Source organism: Balaenoptera musculus, chromosome 4, assembly GCF_009873245.2.
Source record: "Balaenoptera musculus isolate JJ_BM4_2016_0621 chromosome 4, mBalMus1.pri.v3, whole genome shotgun sequence".
Taxonomy (NCBI): Eukaryota; Metazoa; Chordata; class Mammalia; order Artiodactyla; family Balaenopteridae; genus Balaenoptera; species Balaenoptera musculus.
The window spans coordinates 114,418,164-114,438,158 of record NC_045788.1 but is presented as its reverse complement, the minus strand read 5'-3'; the positions used below and the strand labels follow the sequence as shown (position 1 = coordinate 114,438,158).

The 19,995-nt window shown below is 37.7% G+C and overlaps 1 protein-coding gene across 5 annotated transcripts in view; it reads left to right on the top strand.

The window, feature by feature from the left end:
- Positions 1-5,728: 5,728 nt before the first annotated feature.
- The window catches only part of ROBO2 (roundabout guidance receptor 2), a 562,867-nt gene continuing 548,600 nt past the window's right edge, over positions 5,729-19,995 (top strand). For all 5 annotated transcript variants that reach the window (XM_036851501.1, XM_036851498.1, XM_036851500.1 and 2 more), the window contains exon 1: positions 5,729-6,403. In XM_036851501.1, the coding sequence (XP_036707396.1) occupies positions 6,343-6,403 (61 nt within the window). In that variant the 5' untranslated portion in view covers positions 5,729-6,342. The remainder of the gene's footprint in view (positions 6,404-19,995) is intronic.

Here is a 19,995-nt window from a genome sequence, read left to right as displayed (position 1 = left end):
TCAATTGGATTACATGTGCCCTTGGATTAATTCCATGATATTATTGTTAAGAGAGAGTAAGCAACTTCTTTTGAATTTGAAGAATCCATTGTTAAATAGTCTAAAAGACAACTCAGTGAGCAGATAACTAAAAATTTTGGCCTATAGGTATGATGAATCTTTTCCTAAATCTTTGACAATTCCTTCTTCTTAAGAACAACAAAAATTCTGTTTTGGATTTTTAGAAAAACCTTCTTATTAGGATTACAGTTGCGTTGCTAAAATTCAATTATACAAAGCCCAGATTGGAGCAGATGGACTTGGAATAGTTTGGCCAAAAATCAAAGGGATTTTCTTGGGTTCATTATGTTGTGGTATAAAAATAGCAAAAAGTGTATTATTTAACATCATTGAAATTAGGCTGTGTACTAAAATTAGAACTCGAGAGCTGTAAATAGAGATGATAAAATAACCAGCAGAAAAAGACTATGCAGGGATAGGAAGCCTAGCCTATTATGGTCAGAGGCCACATAGATGGAGGTGCACCTGTAAATAATTTCTATCTTTGCGAGACTGACAGTTTTGCTTATTTCTAAAAACACTTTCCTAATCTAGATGAAAGGTTATCTTCCCCACCAAAGAGCTACTTTTTAATTTATGGCCGAGGTTGCGGTTTCATAGATCACTTAAACGGAGGGAGGGGGGTAACGGACAACCTCAGAATGAGGAGTACTGACATTAAGAAGATAAAATCTCATCGATGAACTCTGAAATAGCTTTATGTGTTTTTAAAAATTCTAAATTTTAAGGTATACACACTTAGAGAAATTATGCCTCAATATTATTTATTATTAATACTTAATGTAATATTTTATTTAATCAAAAGCTATGTTAAGTTTGGAAGTATCACTGAAGTTTTCAATCAAGATAGAAAATAATTTTCCAAATTGATTTTAATTCTAAAAAAAAGAAAAATTCTTCTTGACCACAAATGACGGTATTTGGTAGAAAATACTTTGTTTTTGTGATATATTGCTACATTTCAGTCAACTTAAATCTCAGATCTCTAAGAATGGAATATTTTAATAACTCCATGTAATGTACCAAAAGTACTAATCATAGATAGATACATAGATAGGCAGACTAATTACATACAGAGTATTAGTGAATATTGAAAATGAATTGACTGAAATCAGATACTTAGAACATATTTCAGAAGAACAATATGCAATTTATCTTGGCTCCCTCAAATCGTTTTGCAACAAGTTGGAGTGTAATAAAAAGAAGAATAACCTAAGAGCACATGAGTCATTCTTCTCTGATCTGGATTCTTAATGCTTCGCTTATTTTAATTGTCCTGTGTTCTTTTGTAGATAGTAACCCATACGTTTCATGTAAATGTGTTGTTTCTGCATAGTATGATAAGACAATCTTATATAGAAAAATTCAAACTGAACTGATAACAAATGGTCTTCTGGCTGTAAAAAGGTTCTTCAATTTTGGAAACAAAAACTGATTATGTATTTCTATATGTTTTGGTGTACCAGATCTTAAATTAATCAATCAAAGCAATTTATTAAAGTGTTAACAGTGTTTCTACAATGTGGAAGATATTTTAAAACCCTTAGGAGCATAGATTTTGTAGAGAGATCTGGATTCAAAGGAAGATTGCACTTTTTATTAATTTGGGTTAGATATCTAAACTTCAGTTTTCTCATCTGTACAATGGGAATAATATCAACCACATAAGGCTCTCATAGGATTTAAATGATTTAATGAATTTTTAAAAACTAGAACAATTCCTGACATATAGCAAGTGCTCACCACTTCATAGTAGATATTAAAATTATTATCAGGGATCAGTTGATTTGCCTGTGTATACCACCTTGCAGCTATAATGAGGGCATGTTGGAAAGAGTAAAAAAAAAAATAGATTGGGATTTTTCAAATTATACCACATCCTTTGGGAATTTGGTATGGAAAAGAAATATTTAATATTTTATATCTTATATTGTGCAGATTGGCTTCAGATGAGTATTTTATGTTTCTCCAAGAATGCCAACTCAGAAGTGCAATCACAAAGAAGATCATTTGATCACCTTACCCCAATTAGGGTTAATTATAGTCTCCTACACATAGATGTCTTTAGATCTATTAAAATATATATTTATCTGGTAGGCACATTTTGAGCACATAATAATACCATTCCAGGTTTTACATAAAAGGAGCCTAGATTTCCATGTACATTTTCTATTTAGCAGCTTGTTTAGAGAAGAAAAAAAAAAAAAACACTTGATATTTGGGAAAATATTATAGCCAAGTGCCCATTTAATTTTATGTATCTTAAACATTCTAATTTGGCGGTGCGGGTGCTTCATTGTCCTAAGCTATTTCTGGCTTTGTCTTAATGAAAACCTAAAAAAAAATTTTTTAGCGAAAGCGCTACTAAAATTGAATTTCCAACTTCTACTAGAATGTTCAGGTTTTACAGATTTTCCTTTTAGAAAAACCAAGTGAGGAATCCATTTCTTCTATAGACACTGCTCACTAAAAGTGTGTTAAATTTAATAGAAATGTAAACTTTTCTCTAATACAGATCTTATCAAACCTCCCAGAAGGTAGTGTCTTTGTTCCCCTTGGACTTATTGTTGTCCATATTACATTTCTGTCTGTAGACTCTTACAGTAACTGTTAGTGTTGAGATCTTGAACGATCACTTGGTATGAGAGTCTTATATGTAAAGTTATCAGTTTCCCTTGGTCACATTTTATGTCAAATGAGAGACCGACAGAGTATTCTTTTTAAACATCATTTATGAACTTACCTTCAAGAAAAATCACAAAACATAGACCCCTAAATTCCTTTGTTACAGACATTATTAAATAATATAGGTAATGTATTGCAAAAAGATGGCACGAGACTGAAATCAATGGCGTGTTTTGTCACTTTTAGTAAGTAAAGTATGAATGCAAAATGATGATGCTTGGTCCAAAATGCCAAATAAATGTAACCAAAGGAATGTCTCTTAAATAAATCTTTTCTCTGTGTGAGGTCATTTGTCATACTCTATACAACTTTCTGTGAAATGTGAGGTAACATTTTTCTGCCCTAGGGAACAACAGCAATTGCTAGGTCATTCTCCTTCAAACTACCCTCCTCCAACTTCCCACGCACACCCTTTCTGCTGCCTTCAAGTGATTTTATAGATCACCTAAGGAAAGGCATTTGTAGATGGTTGACTGTAACATATATGAAGTCAAATCTACCTTTTTCCCTCCAGATGAATAGCCATGACAAAACTTTTCAAGATGAAATGTCCCAATATCTTCCTTTCTGAGATCTATCTTAAAATTAAAGAGCTTTAAGTCTATATGATTTGTTAATTTCTGCATTATTATTAGGGAGACTTTACTTTCAGAATATTTTCTGTTGTACCCATGTAGGGAAATTTGAAATAGAGATTGGGGGGTGGTGGTGGTGGTACATTAGAGGAATAAAGTAGACTTTGTAATCCCTGATTTTAAATCTAGTCAGAATGTTTAAAATGAAAAATTTAAAGAATTATAAATTATTTGGCAACATTAAAGATAGATAAGAGAGATATTAATCCAATGAATTTTGTCATTTTCCATGACCACCATATCATCTAAGTTAGACTTGGCCCTTTGGGTAAAAAAAAAAAAAAAAAAAGCATGTGAACTTGTCTCGCCCTCCCCTCCCCCCTTCTTTTCTTAGAGTGGTAAAAGAATAATACATTTAGAATCATTACTGTGAGAATTCAAGTGATTTAACTTCAGCACACTAATGCACTTTTTTAAAACAACTAAATAATGTATATAAAAAGTGTGCTGAAATTACTCTTAATGCTTCACAAGAAGAGTGGCTTGTTTTATTCTTCTGCAAGACTATTTCATTACCATAATTTTCAAGCATGCAGAGGTGCCATAAAAACTCTCCTAATTACTTGAGTGTCACTGACCATTTTTTTTTGAAACACACAATATCACATCCATAATAGGCAAGGGAGAGCTAAATTGAGTGGCAACACCAAAATGTACCAGCAGACAAAGGCTCTTCTTCAAACTGCTTCACAAGGCCACGAACAGAAAGAATCTTTTCTAATATTTTCCAGTAGGGGGAACTAAAGACTCACCATCCAGCTTTTAGCTCGGCTCGGGAACCTGCGTGAGTTCTTATAACCCGCCTTGTAATCATCCGAACTAGCATCAAACAACTACCAGCGAGCCTGTGATCACACGTGGGCCGGGCTCCACCGGCCACACCGGTGGCACCCCAGACACTAGCATCTCTTTGATCTAATGTGGCCTGCCTTAATCTTCCCGGTCCTGAATGGCATTCACTTGGTGGGTTCTGCCTTAATTTTCAGGATTTTTTCGTCTTTGGGCTGCAATTCAGCTGTTTTTGAGCTTCGTTAGCTCAGTTGGGTTTTCAGGTTTTCCGAATTTCCTTTCAGAGGTGCTAGTCTCTGGAGGGTAATAACTTCGGGTACCGGCCCGCCGCACCCAAGCTCCCTGATCGCCTTTCTCCATCCTAAGCGTTTTCTCAGCTCCCTGGCATCCCTCAGCCCCGCGTCAAATTCATCTTTGAGGGGGTCATAAGGCAACTGAGCAACAGAAGAGGGGATGCCACCCCTTCCCTTCCTCCCCCACCCGGGATTCCTCAGGGGGCCATAGATCTTGGCTAAAACAAGCCAAGTGGAGACTACAGATTTCTGTACATCTCCCTCCCCCCTTTTTTGTGCCTTTTTAACGACGGAGAAAGCACCCCGACACAACCTTTCCGCTCCAAGAGGTGGTTATATTGTTTCCTTTCCTTTTCTCCCTCCCGCTCAGCTTCTCATTTTGCTAAAAGGTGAAGAGTGAATGTTTGTGTGATTTTAACGGGTAATGAGGCTGCACCCGGGGTCCTGGACGGATGATCTTTTTCCAGAAAGCGTGTGCATCTCCGGCAGACGGAGAGATGAATAATTAGGAAGGGCTTCCATGAAATCGCTCACCGAGAAAATTACCTGCCCATTAAACGGGACGCGGCGAAGGGCAGGAGGCTAGAGCCCACCTATCCCCTCCGGAGGCGGGAAGGAGCGGGGGACGAGGAGGCGCAGAGAAGGGGAAGGAGTTGACCGGTAGCCTCGGCTCCGAATTTGTTAATTTCTGTCCCACGAGGACTCTAGGCTTTCCAGCTCCCCCTCCTCCCGCTGCCCAGCGGGCTGGCGCCCCTGCGCGGGCGGGTGGCGGAGCGTGGAGGTGGAGGCTCCGTGCACCCCCTCATCACCCCCCGCCCCCCCCCCTCCCCGGGGCAGACTCCAAGCAGCTTTCATTCCTCCCCTCCCCTCCCGCCTCCTCGCCTTCCCTCCTCTAAGTCCTAACACCCGCGGCAGCTGCAGGAGGAGGCGGACGCTCTGCTGCGGGGCCGCGGGAGCAGCGGCAGCGGCGGCGGCGGCCGTACCAGGTGGACTGGCGGCTAGACCCGGGCGGGCGGCTGGACCGCGCGCTCCCCTGCTCTCCCGCTGCTGGGCCCCCGGGCTCACCCGCCCCGCTCCGCACCCGCCCGCCGCCTGCCGCCGCCCGGGTTCACAGCCGCTCGGAGGCGGCACCGCGTGGGGGGTGGCAACAGCCTCAGCCCTGCCCCTCTATCCCTCCCGCCTTCCCTCCCTCCCTCCCTGCAGCCCCACCACGTAGGAGTTCGGATTCTCCACCCGCCTCGTCCCGATTTCCCTTTGCCTCTCTTTCGGGAACGAGAGAGGTGGAGGGAGGCAACGAGGTTGCAAAGGAGAGGCCCGCCAAATCGGCCCGCCTGCAAAGTGTTGCTTTGACACATCCTTATTATGGAACTTTAGTGAAAAAACTCTGGACGTGGAGCTGCTACCCAGACGGAGACCGGGGGAAAGGAAACCAGTGGGCAGGCCAATGTTTTTTTTCGGCAGCGCGCTGGCAAGTTTGTGGAACACTTTCTAGGAATTAGGTCTTTTTCCTCTCCCGTCATCTTCTTGACTTCTGAAGAACGAACTTGGCTTTGGATTGCCATGGAGCCTGAGGAGAGGGGGTTAGACACACTTGAATAATCCCTCCGGCTGGGCTGAATTCGTGGGAATTTAGGAAGCCACAGTGAGGAAATACAGCAGCCTTGGGAGTGCTCTCTGTTAATTTGGATGGATCTAAATGTGCCCCATTCAAGACCTCTCCACTAACCCCTTCTGATCTTGCCATTTGCTCTTCTTGACTTTAATTAGCAGCTAGAAAAGTCTAAACTTTGGACCTACCTCTTTTTTTGATACTTATTTTTGTACTTTTGCTCTCTGGGATTGGTTTCTTAAACAATCTGGATCCTTTTTAATATGTCAAAATGAGTCGGCTGATGTTTACACAACTACTGCTCTGTGGATTTTTATATGTTCGGGTTGATGGTAAGTTAAAATGTTTCTATCCTATCCCTCCCCCCCCCCAAAAAAAACATTTCTTTCTGAGTCGGATGTGGGCTATAAATAAAATGACATTATATCTTTTGGTCCCTTTTGGCCAGGCATGGGGGCTTTGGGGGAAGCAGAGGTTTTAAGTCTTTTGTTTCTAAACTGCTGCAAATGGAACGTGTTAGGAGTCACCTATTGTTGTAATTTACTTAATTAATTGAGGAGTTGGGTAATAAATGATGGGCTCTCAGTTTTGTTAGAAAAAGAAATATGAAAGTAAATCTCTTGAACGAGTCTAATACTCCTGTGCTTGTTCTCCATTTGGGGTTTGTTCTTGTATCTGAACTTTGGCTTAGAAATTCAAGTGAAATAAGTAATAGACACCCCAGTGAAAGTGCAGTAGGTTAGGAATTTGAGACAGGGATCAGTGTGTATCACCTGTGTGCTGGTTAAGTGCTCTCCTAGCGTGATACCAAGAATGAAGATTTAGATCATAGGGAGAAAACTGTCAAAAGTAAGACAGGGCGAGGCTCCAGGAAGGGGGAAGCAGAAGCTGTGGGCTGGCTGTGGGCACGGAACACTCCGCTTAGTCCCTAGTGGCAAACACAATGGGGATCTGAAACAGGTGCTGTAGGTGTCTCGCTCTAGGTTGAGTCAGTCTGTCAAGCAGACAGCATTCTGCCTCTGATTCTCCTGTCTTTTGTTCAGGTTTGGCTTCCTGGGATATTTTCATAGGATGTCAGTTTCCTGTGGGAGGATTGCAAAATCCTTTTTTGTAGCTCTTTTGAATGATGAGTGGAAGTAATCTTTAACATGCTTTTTTGTTTGTTTGTTCCAAAGAAGAAAGTCAAAAGAACATTTGGTATTAACCTTCTAGCGACTTTAATTTTCACATCAATGGAAATAATTGGTCTAAAGAGAAGACTAGAGCATGATATTTTTGCCTGCATGTGTGGATTGTAGTACTTTAGATTTTTAATTACTGTACTTATTAATAATCTGAGGTGTATTAGGTCCAGATACTTGAGCCATTATAGTAGCTTGTTGCTACATAAACTTTCCTCCAGTATTTGCATTGTGGACGAAGTCATTATTTGGGACACTGCCTATTTTTGCCCGCCTGTAGGAGCTAACTTTGTTCCTGGCAGCTGCTGTTGCACAGAGCCCCATGTATCAGACTCAAAAAGGAAGCCCTTCTATAAACATGAGGCAATACGGATGAGTTTACCTTCAGTCAAGTGGCTGTTTTCAATCCTGGACTACATAAGTACCCATGTCCCCCAATGATAGTAGGCACGAGGCGTTCATGTGGGCACACTGCTTTTTTCTTTTTTCCTTTCTAAGTAGTAGATGTATAGGAGTAAATCACTGTGAATTCTACTGTGGCAATATCTCTAATCATATCTAATCATTCACCAGACATTTTCTTCTTCAATACATTTACCTTTGTAATACATTTAGATTACCATCACAAAAAGGTTTTGTCCCAAGTGTTTTGATTATCACAATAAGACTTTGATATAACTTTTTGGATATGTCCTCACAAGCCATGCATTTATATACTGCAATGCCAGAAATGCATTATAAACTATATATTAGATTACAGAACTATCACCAAGTTTTTTTTTTGTTTTTTTTTTTTTTTAGTCGTTGTGTAGCTAGCTAGCTGGAATACAATTAAATTGCTCAGTGGAAGTGACAGAGGGAATCAGAAGAGCTTGGTGTTACAGAATGTAATTAATGTACCAGGGTGTTTGGAGATATATGAAACAAATGCAATTAACCACCTTGCTGGAACAGCAGTAGCAAGACATCATTTCTCCCCTTCCCTCCCTCCTTCGTGTCCTAGCTCCCTCCCTTCTTTCCCGCTCTCCCCTCACCTTGCCCTTCCTGTCCCACAGATACACCTAGGACCTTTGTTCTGTTTTAACATTATAGGATAAGGGGGTAGTTTGTGTCTGGGCCATAACTGTGCAGCAACATTCATAGTAATGTAGTGAAAAATGCCCAAGATTGAGGAGTTGAAAAGGTAGTATTAAATTCTTGTGTGTGTGAAACTAGTTTTTGGATTTAGCATCTACTATGTCCAAAGCAATGGAAACTGTGGACACTTACTGAATTAGTATGTAAGTCATACGTTTGACATTGGATTGCCTTTGGTTTACCCCCCAATGATGACAGCCCCTCCATGGGGATTGTTAAAAATTTGGGATGTAGACAACACTGCCCTCTAGGTTATTTCAACACATTGGGATTGTGTGTTTACATATATAATAAGGGGGTTGTTTGTAGGATCTCTAAGCTTTCTTACTTTTCCAGGGTTCTATGATTTCTATTTACTTATTATCCTTCTTAGAGGTGTGTGCTTATTCTCCCCATGAATTTCAAATTTAGAGAAGCTTGTACCATTTCAAAGATATACTGACTCTCCTTGTGCTAGACACAGAAATTAATTTTATTCAGTGACAAATGATGCATCGATTTGCATTGAAATTTGCTTGGTGGGTTATTTATATGTGCATTTTTATAGTATATGAAAAATGTTAAGAGTTTTGCATCCTTATGGAAGTTACGTGCCACTATTATTTATGATTTTTCTGTATCTTGTGCCTGTAGGAATCTGTAGAGAATAAATATTAAGTTAGTTGAGAACTACAGGCAAACTTTTCTATTTGGGATATAAATAAAGATTATCTCATTCGATACAGATTAATTAACCAAATGCAGATTTTTCTTTACTATTATGTATGAGAATATGTATTGAATTTAGCCTTTGTTCTCCAGATTTTCTTTATTTTTAAATAAGAATATGGTTTTGTAATCATTTACAGGGAACTAATATAAACTGTCACAAGACTGTTGGATTACATCTATATTTCATACATTGTGTCAGTTCAATAATTTTACAATACTGGTGAAAAGATGTTTTTAAGATGAAAATATTTCTTGTCTTTAATCCTTAACTGTTCTAAAATGAAAATGGCACTTGTGATATTTGGAGAGATAAAGATGATACGTGTGCATGGTGCAGATATATAATCTCATATAGGTTTATACGTTTTGCTAAAGTGCTTCTTTCAGTAATGGACTCATTATTGTAGCCATATGTAGTCCATTTCAGAACTTAAATTGCATATAAGTAACCTGAAATTTCTTCTTGCAACTATGCACTAATATCACGTTTGAATTGGCTTTGTTTGAATAACATTTGATTCTAGGCAACATGTGGACCATAAACCAAAAGGATTTCTTAATACATAGAGAAAAGAGTACCTTAAAGAAAAAAAGGTCATGATTATACCAAAAAAAAAAAAATTCTAGTCTTTGCATCCTTGAGCAACCTGTATAAAATAGCATCTTTGCTAATAGAAAATATGGATATGTAAGCACATTGCCTACATTTGGATATACATATATAGTAATGAAGGGAGCTTATGTATGTAGGATGTGTGTGTCCAGTAATATCTGCTTCAGTAGTTCCTGCAGTCCATAGGAGTTATTTATTTATTTACTTCCTATGTGCAATTTGGTTTTTGAAGAGTTAGAAAAAACAGATTTTCCTTTTACTTATTTCTACTCCTAGTTCTCTTCTTCTCCTTCTCCTACTCCTCCTGTACCCCCTCTTCCTCTTCCTCCTTCATTTCTTCCTTCCCCTCCTTCTTCTCCTTCTTTTTTGGACCCAGTGGAAGGAATTAAAGAAATATTTGAAGAATGAAGAAAATAGGTGAGAGGTTTCTTAGATAACAATTTAGAAAATCTGCATTTAAAGGAGATATGTTAATAATATTTTAACTTTGGATATACCCAGTTGGGGTCTTGACTCATCATTTTTCTTTTACAATCCTGTATAGCTTGATGCAAACTTATATAGTTCTTTTTCCAGTTTAGGCAGACAGAAGTCTACAGATCTGAGTTCTAGCAGAAAGTTATAGAGTGCTATATTGGAGATTTATTTTCAAAGAGAAGTATTGTTATGTTTCTGATAGTGTTTCCAGGTATAGACCTGTCAACCTAAATCAATACATTGATGTTGTTAATGATTTTCTTCTTTTTTAAATTATTGAATAAAGCATGAATGAATGATGACATAAAGTCTTTTAAGGGGAAATTTCCATAAACTCTGGCAGTGTTTCAGCATAGCAGAAATCTAATATAGCATCTAAAGTGTAGCATATTCACCCAAAAAACCTGTCTCTAACAAAACAACATTGGAGTAATCTAGGCCTCAATCCTTAGTGCTTTTTCCTCCATTTGCACCTAATCCTTAATATCTTTCATCTGGTCGCATGGGTTTTAAATACTTCTTTATGCTGATACTTCTCAAATTGCCCTAATCACTTGTGGAAGAATGTAAATTGCATGAGATTACAACTTGGCTCTTCTATATACCATTGTATCTCCAGTGCCCGTACATTACTTGACATATCCAGCTGACTACATGACATCTTTGCTCGATATCTAATAAGAATATATCAAACTTGGATAGTAACTAGATTTGTTGTGGTGATCATTTCCCAATGTATACAAATAGCGAATCATTGTGTTGTACACCTGAAACTAATATAATGTTGTATGTCAATTATACCTCAATAAAATAATTTAAAAAGTGAATATATCAAACTCAAGCCAGGGATAGAATTTGCTTCTCTTTCCAGTCATCTCCAGCTCAGTAAATGGCATCACTATTCACAGTTTTTCATGACCCCAGACTAGAAATCATTTTTGACTTGTTCTCACAGCCCATATCTGACTTGTTAGTAAATCCTTTGAAGTATACCCTGATACCTACAATTTTATGCCTGTGTTTGTGATTTTTTCCCCAACATTTTAATATAAGCATTTACAAACATGCAACATAGCTGAATTTTACAGTGAACACTCATATTCCCGCATAGATCCTACCATTATTTTACTATACTTGATTACCACATATCTGTCCGTTTACCCATTCCTCTAGGCATCCATTAAGTCATCTTATTGTTTTGATGCATTTTCAAATAGATTCCAAATGTTTCTTACTAATTCAACCACTACCATCCTGGTCAACACCTGGGCTATTGGAATAATGTGATAAATGATCAACCAGCTTCCATTCCTGTTCTTCCTATACACACACCTTACCTCCAACCAGTTAGTTCTCCACCCAGTAGCCACAGGGACCTTTCAAAAGCATGTAAATAAGATAACCGCAGCTCCTTGCTCAGAAGCTTCTAATGGCTTCCGCTGATAACTCTTCGCAATAGTTTACAGGACTCTTCAGATTCAGGTCCCTCACTGCCTCTCTGACCTCATCTGTTCACACTCCCTACTGGAGCCTAGGTTTAGACCCTTCTTTTTGATGTTTTGTTCCTGACTCAGGGCTTTTGCATTCGTTCTTTCTTTCACCTGAAGTGTGCTTCCCCTGATCATTGCGTGGGTGAGTTTTTTCAATTGATTTAATGAGTCCCTATCCAATATCATCTCTTCAGATATATGGACCACCTAATGTAAAAATGCTTCCCTTAAAACACTATTGGACTACCCCCCTTACCTATCTTAATTCTTTTCTGAGCTCTTATCACCTTCTTAAAGTTTGCGTGGGTGTGTGCATACATGTCCACACGCACATGCACGTGTTTGTATAAACAACCTTGAAGGGACCTACATTGTACCCTACTTGGGAGCTAAGAAGTTAGACTGCTACAACTTCATGAATGCTGGCAAAGGACATGAAACTCCTGGGTCACAGATGGTAGATCTCATTAGTCATGTCACAGCAAGCAGCATGACTTCATGTTTGTATAGATTTACCTTTCCCCTGAAGACCCTTAGGGGCAATGCAGTGGGGCCCAGGTAGATGATGCACACATAATGGGTTAGCCTCACAGCTGAGGAGCCCTGAGCTTGGGAACCAGGATATTTTATAGTGGACGATAAGGAAATCTGCCTAACCTTTGGCCTGGAGGGAAACATTGTCTTGACTATATTAGACAGTAAGCAAATCTGCCTTCTGTTCTGAAGGAAGACCATCTAGAGTTTAGAAGACTGTTTGCTGTATGCGTATGTTAGTATGATTATTGTCTGCCTCTTCCACTGAGCTCCTAGGGCATGGACTTTATTTGTCTATTTTGTTTACCTGTGTTCCTCTAGTGCCTAGAGCACAGGATGACGCATAGTAGAATCAAGTATTTGTTGAATAAATGAAAATGTGCTTATGGAGTGCTTTTGAGATGTTTATTTTCATGCCCTAGCCCAGCATGTGAAACATTTACCATTTGAACTAGGTTTATTTGTTTATTTGGGGGTGTGTATTTGTGTGTGTCTCTCATTCTTTCTCTCTCTCTTTAGAGAGAGAGAGTTATCAAACATGCATATTTTGACATAAATGACACCATGATTTCTGATGATTTAGTATTCCACCTTTCACCTGGCAGGAGATATAGAATTGACTATTTGCTTTGATATGTCTCTTTTCTAACCAAGAGTATTTTCTACAATGGTGTGATTTACATGGTCACTCCCAATCCCCATACTAACACTGTTGGATATTTTAGCACACTGTTGAGTGGTGTATATATTTTGACAAGGCACTCCTTCAAATGATTCTAATGTGCCTTAATAGGACCACATACACTCTTATCTGACTAAGGAATGTTGACTTATACAATGATATCTAGTCCAAAAAGTGAGACTTTTCTTCACCTTTAGGGCAACTTTTCATTTAAGCATTAGCAACAGATAAAAATGATTACCTTAGTTCAGGCATAGAATTAAAAAGTGTACTTCTAAAATTGGTCTCCAATTATATAGCTCACTAATAATTGAAAAAGAAGAGGAAGATTAAAATACTTGCAGCAACTGGAATTACCCTACCCTATCTACTGTTGTAATCATCATGTCTAGGACCCTGTTTACCATCATTGATACTAAACTGAGATATACCCAGGAATTTGGCAGGTAGGACCCTCTTTATAGACCTACTTTTGATTTTAAGAAAATTACTCAAAGGAGTCTTACTGGAAAATTTATTTTTTAAAGCTGAGATAAAGCAAACATAGACATTCTCTAAATTTTGCTACTTAAATATTTTCCCCCAACAACTTCACTGAAATGATTGAAATATAATTCACATTATATTTCACAAACAAGTTACTCATGTAAAGTGTACAATTCAGTGGTTTTTAGTGTATTCAGAGAATTGTGCAACCATAACTACAATGCAATTTTAGAACTTTTTTGTCATCCAAAAAAAGAAGCCAAGTATCCTGCTCCTTACCTGCCATCCCTTCCCCAGCCCTAGGAAGCCACTAGTCAACTTTCTGTCTCTGTAGATTTGACTATTTTGGACATTTCATGTAAATAGAATCTTACAATATATGGTCTTTTTTGACTGGCTTCTTTCCCTTCATCTAATGTTTTCAAGGGTCATCCACGTTGTAGTGTATATCAGTACTTCATTCTTTTTTATTGCTGAATAGTATTCCATATCATTTATTCTTTGAATTATCAGTTCATGGACATTTAGGTTGTTTCCACTTTGGGGCTATTATAAAGATCGTTGCTATGAACATTTGTGTATTAATCTTTGTGTACACATATGTTTTCATTTCTCTTGGGTGTATAACTGGAGTGGACTTGCTGGGTCATATGGTAATTCTGTGTTTAACCTTTTGAGGAACTGCAAGACTGTTTTCCAAAGCAACTATACCATTTTACATTCCCACTGGCAATGTATGAGGTAAATATATTCTTTTAATTCACCATGGAAAGAAAATGTTGAATGGTCTTTACAAGTTGGATATATGTTTGTAGTGAGACAATTTTATATGATAATAATATGCTTTAAGTTTCCAGTAGTCCTAATTTCTAATCCCTTCAGTGATTGTCTTCTAAATCTTCTTCAGTTGCCCTGTAAAGTTTTACAAATGAAATTAACCCAAATTGAAATTGTCACTTTTAGCAGAGACTTCAACAATACTAAATGTAAATCACAGAATGATAACATCTCAGAGCTGGAGGAAGTTTTTGCAGTTTTGTGGTACAATTCTCTCGTTGGCTGGACAGATGGAGAATGAAGCTCAGAGTTTTTATTTTTTAATTAGTTTTTATTGGAATATAGTTGCTTTACAATGTTGTGTTAGTTTCTACTGTACAGCAAAGTGAATCAGGTATATGTATACATATATCCCCTCTTTTTTGGATTTCCTTCCCATTTAGGTCACCACAAAGTGGTTAGTAGAGTTCCCTGAACTATACAGTATGTTCTCATTAGTTATCTATTTTATACATAGTATCAGTAGTGTATATATGTCAATCCCAATCCCCCAATTAATCCCACCCTCCCCTTCCCCCCTTGGTGACCATACGTTTGTTCTCTACGTCTGTGTCTCTATTTCTGCTTTGCAAATAAGATCATCTATACCATTTTTCTAGATTCCACGTATATGCATTAACATACGATATTTGTTTTTCTCTTTCTGACTTACTTCACCCTGTATGACAGTCTCTAGGTCCATCCACATCTCTAAAAATGACCCAATTTCATTCCTTTTTATGGCTGAGTAATATTCCATTGTATATATGTACCACATCTTCTTTATCCATTCATCTGTCAATGAAATTGGGCTGCAGTGAACATTGGGGTGCATGTGTGAAGCTCAGAGTTTTTATGTGCCTTGTCACATAGCCTATTGCTGCTTAGTAGTAGAGCTGAAACTAGAGTCCTGGGATGTTTTTTATCTCTATACCACGCTTCTCTCAAAAGACTATTTCCAGCTTCTCAACCCTGGAACTCCTTAACAAGAGTTCCAGGCTCTTGTAACTAACTGAAAATGGCCAGCTGTTTTCCAAATATGTCAACAAGGGAATTAGCTTGAGATGCCATGGCCAGCTGTTTTCCTAACATGTCAACAAGGGAATTAGCTTGAGATACCTTGAGGTTATTCATTTGATTCAGCACATGCTTATTGAGCACCTATTTATAAACAAAGCACCTTGCTGAGGGCTCTGTGAGGGACATAATGAAGTTAAATAGTTCCCACCTTCAAGGAGATGATTCTTTAGTAGAGAAGATAACAAATATTCAAGTCACTAAAATAAAAGTAGTATCTGGTAAATGTGGGTGGGGGGGGGGGGTTGAAGGAACACAACATAGTCTGGGAACTCAGAGAAAGAATAGATTTCCAACTAGTGCAATATGGGAAGGGTCAACACCACATGGGTCACTTAATGTGGGCCTTAGAGGAAGAGTGAACTTTTAATAGACAGAAAGATTGGAAATTGCATTCCAGCAAAAGGAATAACAGGAGGAATGGCATGGAGATGACAAACGTGTGCTAGGGGAAAGGCAAGGAGTCTAGTTTAATTGTAACATAGTTGTACGGAGGGGCAGTGTGAGATGATTACTGAAAGGCAGTCAACAAACACTAATGAGTGAGTAAGAGCAAATAATTTAACCATTCTGAGTATCCTTATCTTTAAAATTGGCATGGTAATAGTGTCTCTTCAAATAGCTGATATGAGGAATAGATGAATATATATTCATCACACACACACACACATATATATATACCCATGTATGTATATATGTGTATGTGGAACATACGTGTGCATATATATTCATATGTTATCATATATGGAATTAGATGTGTGTATATGTAATATATACCTGTATGTTACATATGTAGAAATTATATTAAAATGCTTTGAACAGTGCCTGGTACTTAATAAACCCCAATTAAGTGTTATTTATTATTATTATTTTTTATTAGTAGTAGTATTTTTATTCTATTGTTATTCCTTTCCTAGTATGGAGTAGAAGTAAATTTAAGAGGACCTTTTCTATCAGGCTAATCATGAACTACATTTGAGATGCGTTTCACGAGGATTTTCATATAACCTTTCAAGCATGAGTCTTCAGGTGACTAAATAAGAACTTTTGTTGCCTCTTAAGGGGACTCATCTGTGGCCACACCTATGCAACTGTGACAAATGTGCTGTGACATGTATGTTTCCATTGCATCATGTGCTGATTACAGAGCAAATGGGATTCCCAAGTGAGTGGAAACATGTATGTTTCCATTGCATCATGTGCTGATTACAGAGCAAATGGGATTCCCAAGTGAGTGGGTTATGAAAGGAATAAACAAGAGAGGCATACTACAAATAGAAATTTGTTAACAAACAGAACATGCTAGTAAAACCCTGCGTTTTGGTTCACATTGACTGATTTACATTTTTTACTTGGTGCTTTTGATATAAAGTATCATGAAGATAAATCTTGTAAGAGACAAAGCTTACTGAATTCCAAGTAAACACTTCTAGTACAGAAAATTTTAAAAAAATTAACATTGTCTCCACTCAACACTTTTTCCTGAATAGCCCACTTATCTTTCTTACATCTAGTATAGACATCATTGATTCTAATACTTTTTACAATTATCCATTAACCAGATTTTCAAATTGAGTGGTTGTGTATATCAAGGATAACCTGACTAAAGCAAAACCATTGCTATTGTGGAAGGGATACACCATGGGTGTCCAGAAGCTGTGGACTCCAGTTTAAGCTTTACCACTAATTAATTGTATGACTTTAGATTCTTATAAAAAAATAGATATTTGACTGTGTACTCTTCAATGTCTCAGCCTTAAATTCTCTTACTGTAAGTCATTTAGTTAAATGTCCTATCATTTGCATTATGTTTGAGTACAATTAGAGGGGAAAATTTATCCTGGAAAAAAATTATCCCAAACCATAAATATCCATCTTTGAAAATAATCACGAGTTATTGTTCAGTCTGCATGGGGGCTCTATTTTGATGTGGGCTTAATGATGTGAATATGGATGATAGTCAAAATTCACTAGCCTTGGGATTCACATCCACTTTCATTCATTAATGACCAATGGTAATTATTGTTTCTTTATGAATAAATGGGATTCAAAAATTTAATACTGAAAAAACAATAGTCTTAAGCCAATGTTCTTACTAGTTCATGGCCACTGTGACTAGAACTGTATGTGACATGGCAGCTTTAGCTCAGGAGAGGGGTCAACAGCCACTTTTTAATTTCTGTTGTAAGGATTGATGTGGGGTCTCTTCCCCTAGTTTTTGGTCCCAAGCCTTTTTGGAAATGAACTGGAGAACATGGAATATAACTCAACTCTTTCATTACACTGCTTTTCAAGTTTAAGCAAAGAACACAGAAACCATTTGGAATTTAAAGGATTTGTCCAAAACCTGGGCAACAGTTATAACCAATTAAAATGTTCATAAGTATAAACAAAAAAGGGAGAACTTTTGACTTTCAAAAAATTAAGTCAAGAGGTTTTCTTTATAAAGAAAAGGTTATAAATTTTATAAATCAATGTTATAGCCATACTTTAAAGTTTAACAATATATACTCACAAATACTAGCAAATGCTCGAATACAATACACTAATTTGTTAAGGTACATCTGATAATTATAAAATGTAGTTTTCAGAGTTACAGTAAATTAAGGGAAATTCAGGATGAACCTAGCAATAGGCATTCTAAGTTTTGTATCTTTATTTTAAAGTGAACTTTAATGTGTTGTCAAATAATAGTGTAGTTATTGAACACTGAGTTAAGTGTTGATCTATTAAAACTAGAGCAGGCATTTCAGTTTCCCCACCTTAAATATGCAACAGCTTGTTCATTCTAAAACACCTTTGCATGTCAACAACTACAAGATGCCTTCACCCAAATGCAAATTATGCGAACCCCTCCCTAACTGCATCTGCATCATTGATTAGAGGAGATACTGAGTAAGAAGAATGTTACCTTTCAAAAAGAAAGTGCCTGGTAACTTAACATTCCTCAGCATTTTTTCATTCAAAACGGACTGTGAGGAGTTAGAACATTGACTTTTATGGTTTCAGAACCGCTTTTCTTTGACGCAGTGATAATCTCCAGAGTTAAAAACTAACAATGAAAGTGTATTTCCATGGTACCTGAGCCCTGTACTCACAAATCTTCAAGCTGTCATTCAGTTGAGGTTTGCAGCCTCCTTTTCTTCTCACAAGTGCTGTTGAATAACTTCACCAGAAAAGAAAGTGCTAACAGAGTTTACTGAGGAGTTCCTCACTGGCTATCCTGAAAACATGTAGGTGATTTTGTAGCTAAGTACACTTTTAAGTGTTTCAATTCGCCTTTGTGATTTGAAAGCCTGGATAATGCGAAGTTGTAATACAAAATGAAAGAATAAAGAATGGGAAAAATATGTACAGCATGTGGGTACAGATTTTGGGCAGAGATACCTCTTATCCACCCCCCCCCCCGCCCCATACACACATGACTGTAAGATATGAATAAACTTATGAGTTGTTTGATACCTGCCCTCTACTCACAATCCAACAGACAACTTTTATTTTATGAAGAACATTTCCCGGGCTAGGAATTATTATTGTACTTTTCTGTTAAACTGTAACACCTGTGATGTTCACCAGTTGGATCTTATGAAACTCCCCAGATTTTTGAGCTGCTCAGTAAAAGCGTCTCATCATGTTAAATTTAAATTCCAAGTTTGTTTAACTTATTTTTCAGAAAGTGGTTTTTATCTTTCTAAGCAGCAACTAAGCGTGGCATGCAAATAAGACAGCTAGGCAATTGCTTTTATAGTCTATCTTTCTCAAGGTGCAATTCAAAGCTTTCTGAACTTGGGGTGTTATAGGAGTTTATGTGTGATCTTTGCATTTGAAATAGTCCAGGAAGTGCAAGGATACACCTGGGAGAGACAGTTTCTATGAACAATGAGGAGTGAGGGGGTGTTGGAAAAGTGAAAAATTGAACATTTGAAGGAAATGAATTGGACCAGCATTTGAAACTCGGCTATATAGCAAGCGGACAAGCTGATATTTAGTTCTATGGATTGTTAACGTTCACATAAAACAGAATTATTTAGCATTTACTGAATCCTTTTTGATAATCAATTTGGGATCAGATGCAAAAGAACATGTGTCTGGCTTTGTATGACCCCAAATTCTTCCGTTTTCCCTTTGAGCAGATGACATGCCTTCTTTGCTGACTGATATTGGTTGCTAGGAGAAGTGCACTGGTCTGGTCCCCTCTTATCCAGCAGTAAAACTAAAGAGTGTATTGAATAAGAAAAAGAGAGGCGGAACACAGTACAGGCCATGAATCATGACTTGTCTCCAATATGTCCACTTTGCTCCCATTTTTTTCCCCTTTAAACACTTTTGTTTTTACCAATGATGCTTTCTTTCAGCCGCTATCTATAATCCTTTTGGAGCCTGAGGGGAAGAGAGTTGCTAAAGGGAGGCTGTTCTGCTAAGAGTCCACTCAGAGCCCTAATAAAAGCCTTGAGAGTTATTCATGGGGCCACATTAGTGAGAATGCCCTACTCAGTGAATAGCATCAGTCAGCTGCCTTTGAAATCCAGTGATTAATACCTTCTGTTTTTAATGGGGGGGGAAAAGGCAGACAGGAAAGGTCTTCATACTACTTTGGCTCTTTTGCAAATTAGATCTTGTATATTGTCAATGCTTTTGAAAAAGAAGTTGCTAAATTTTCAATACCTGCAGTAGTCGTTAAAAAAAATAGTGTTTCATGAACTGTTAATTGTGGCTATTG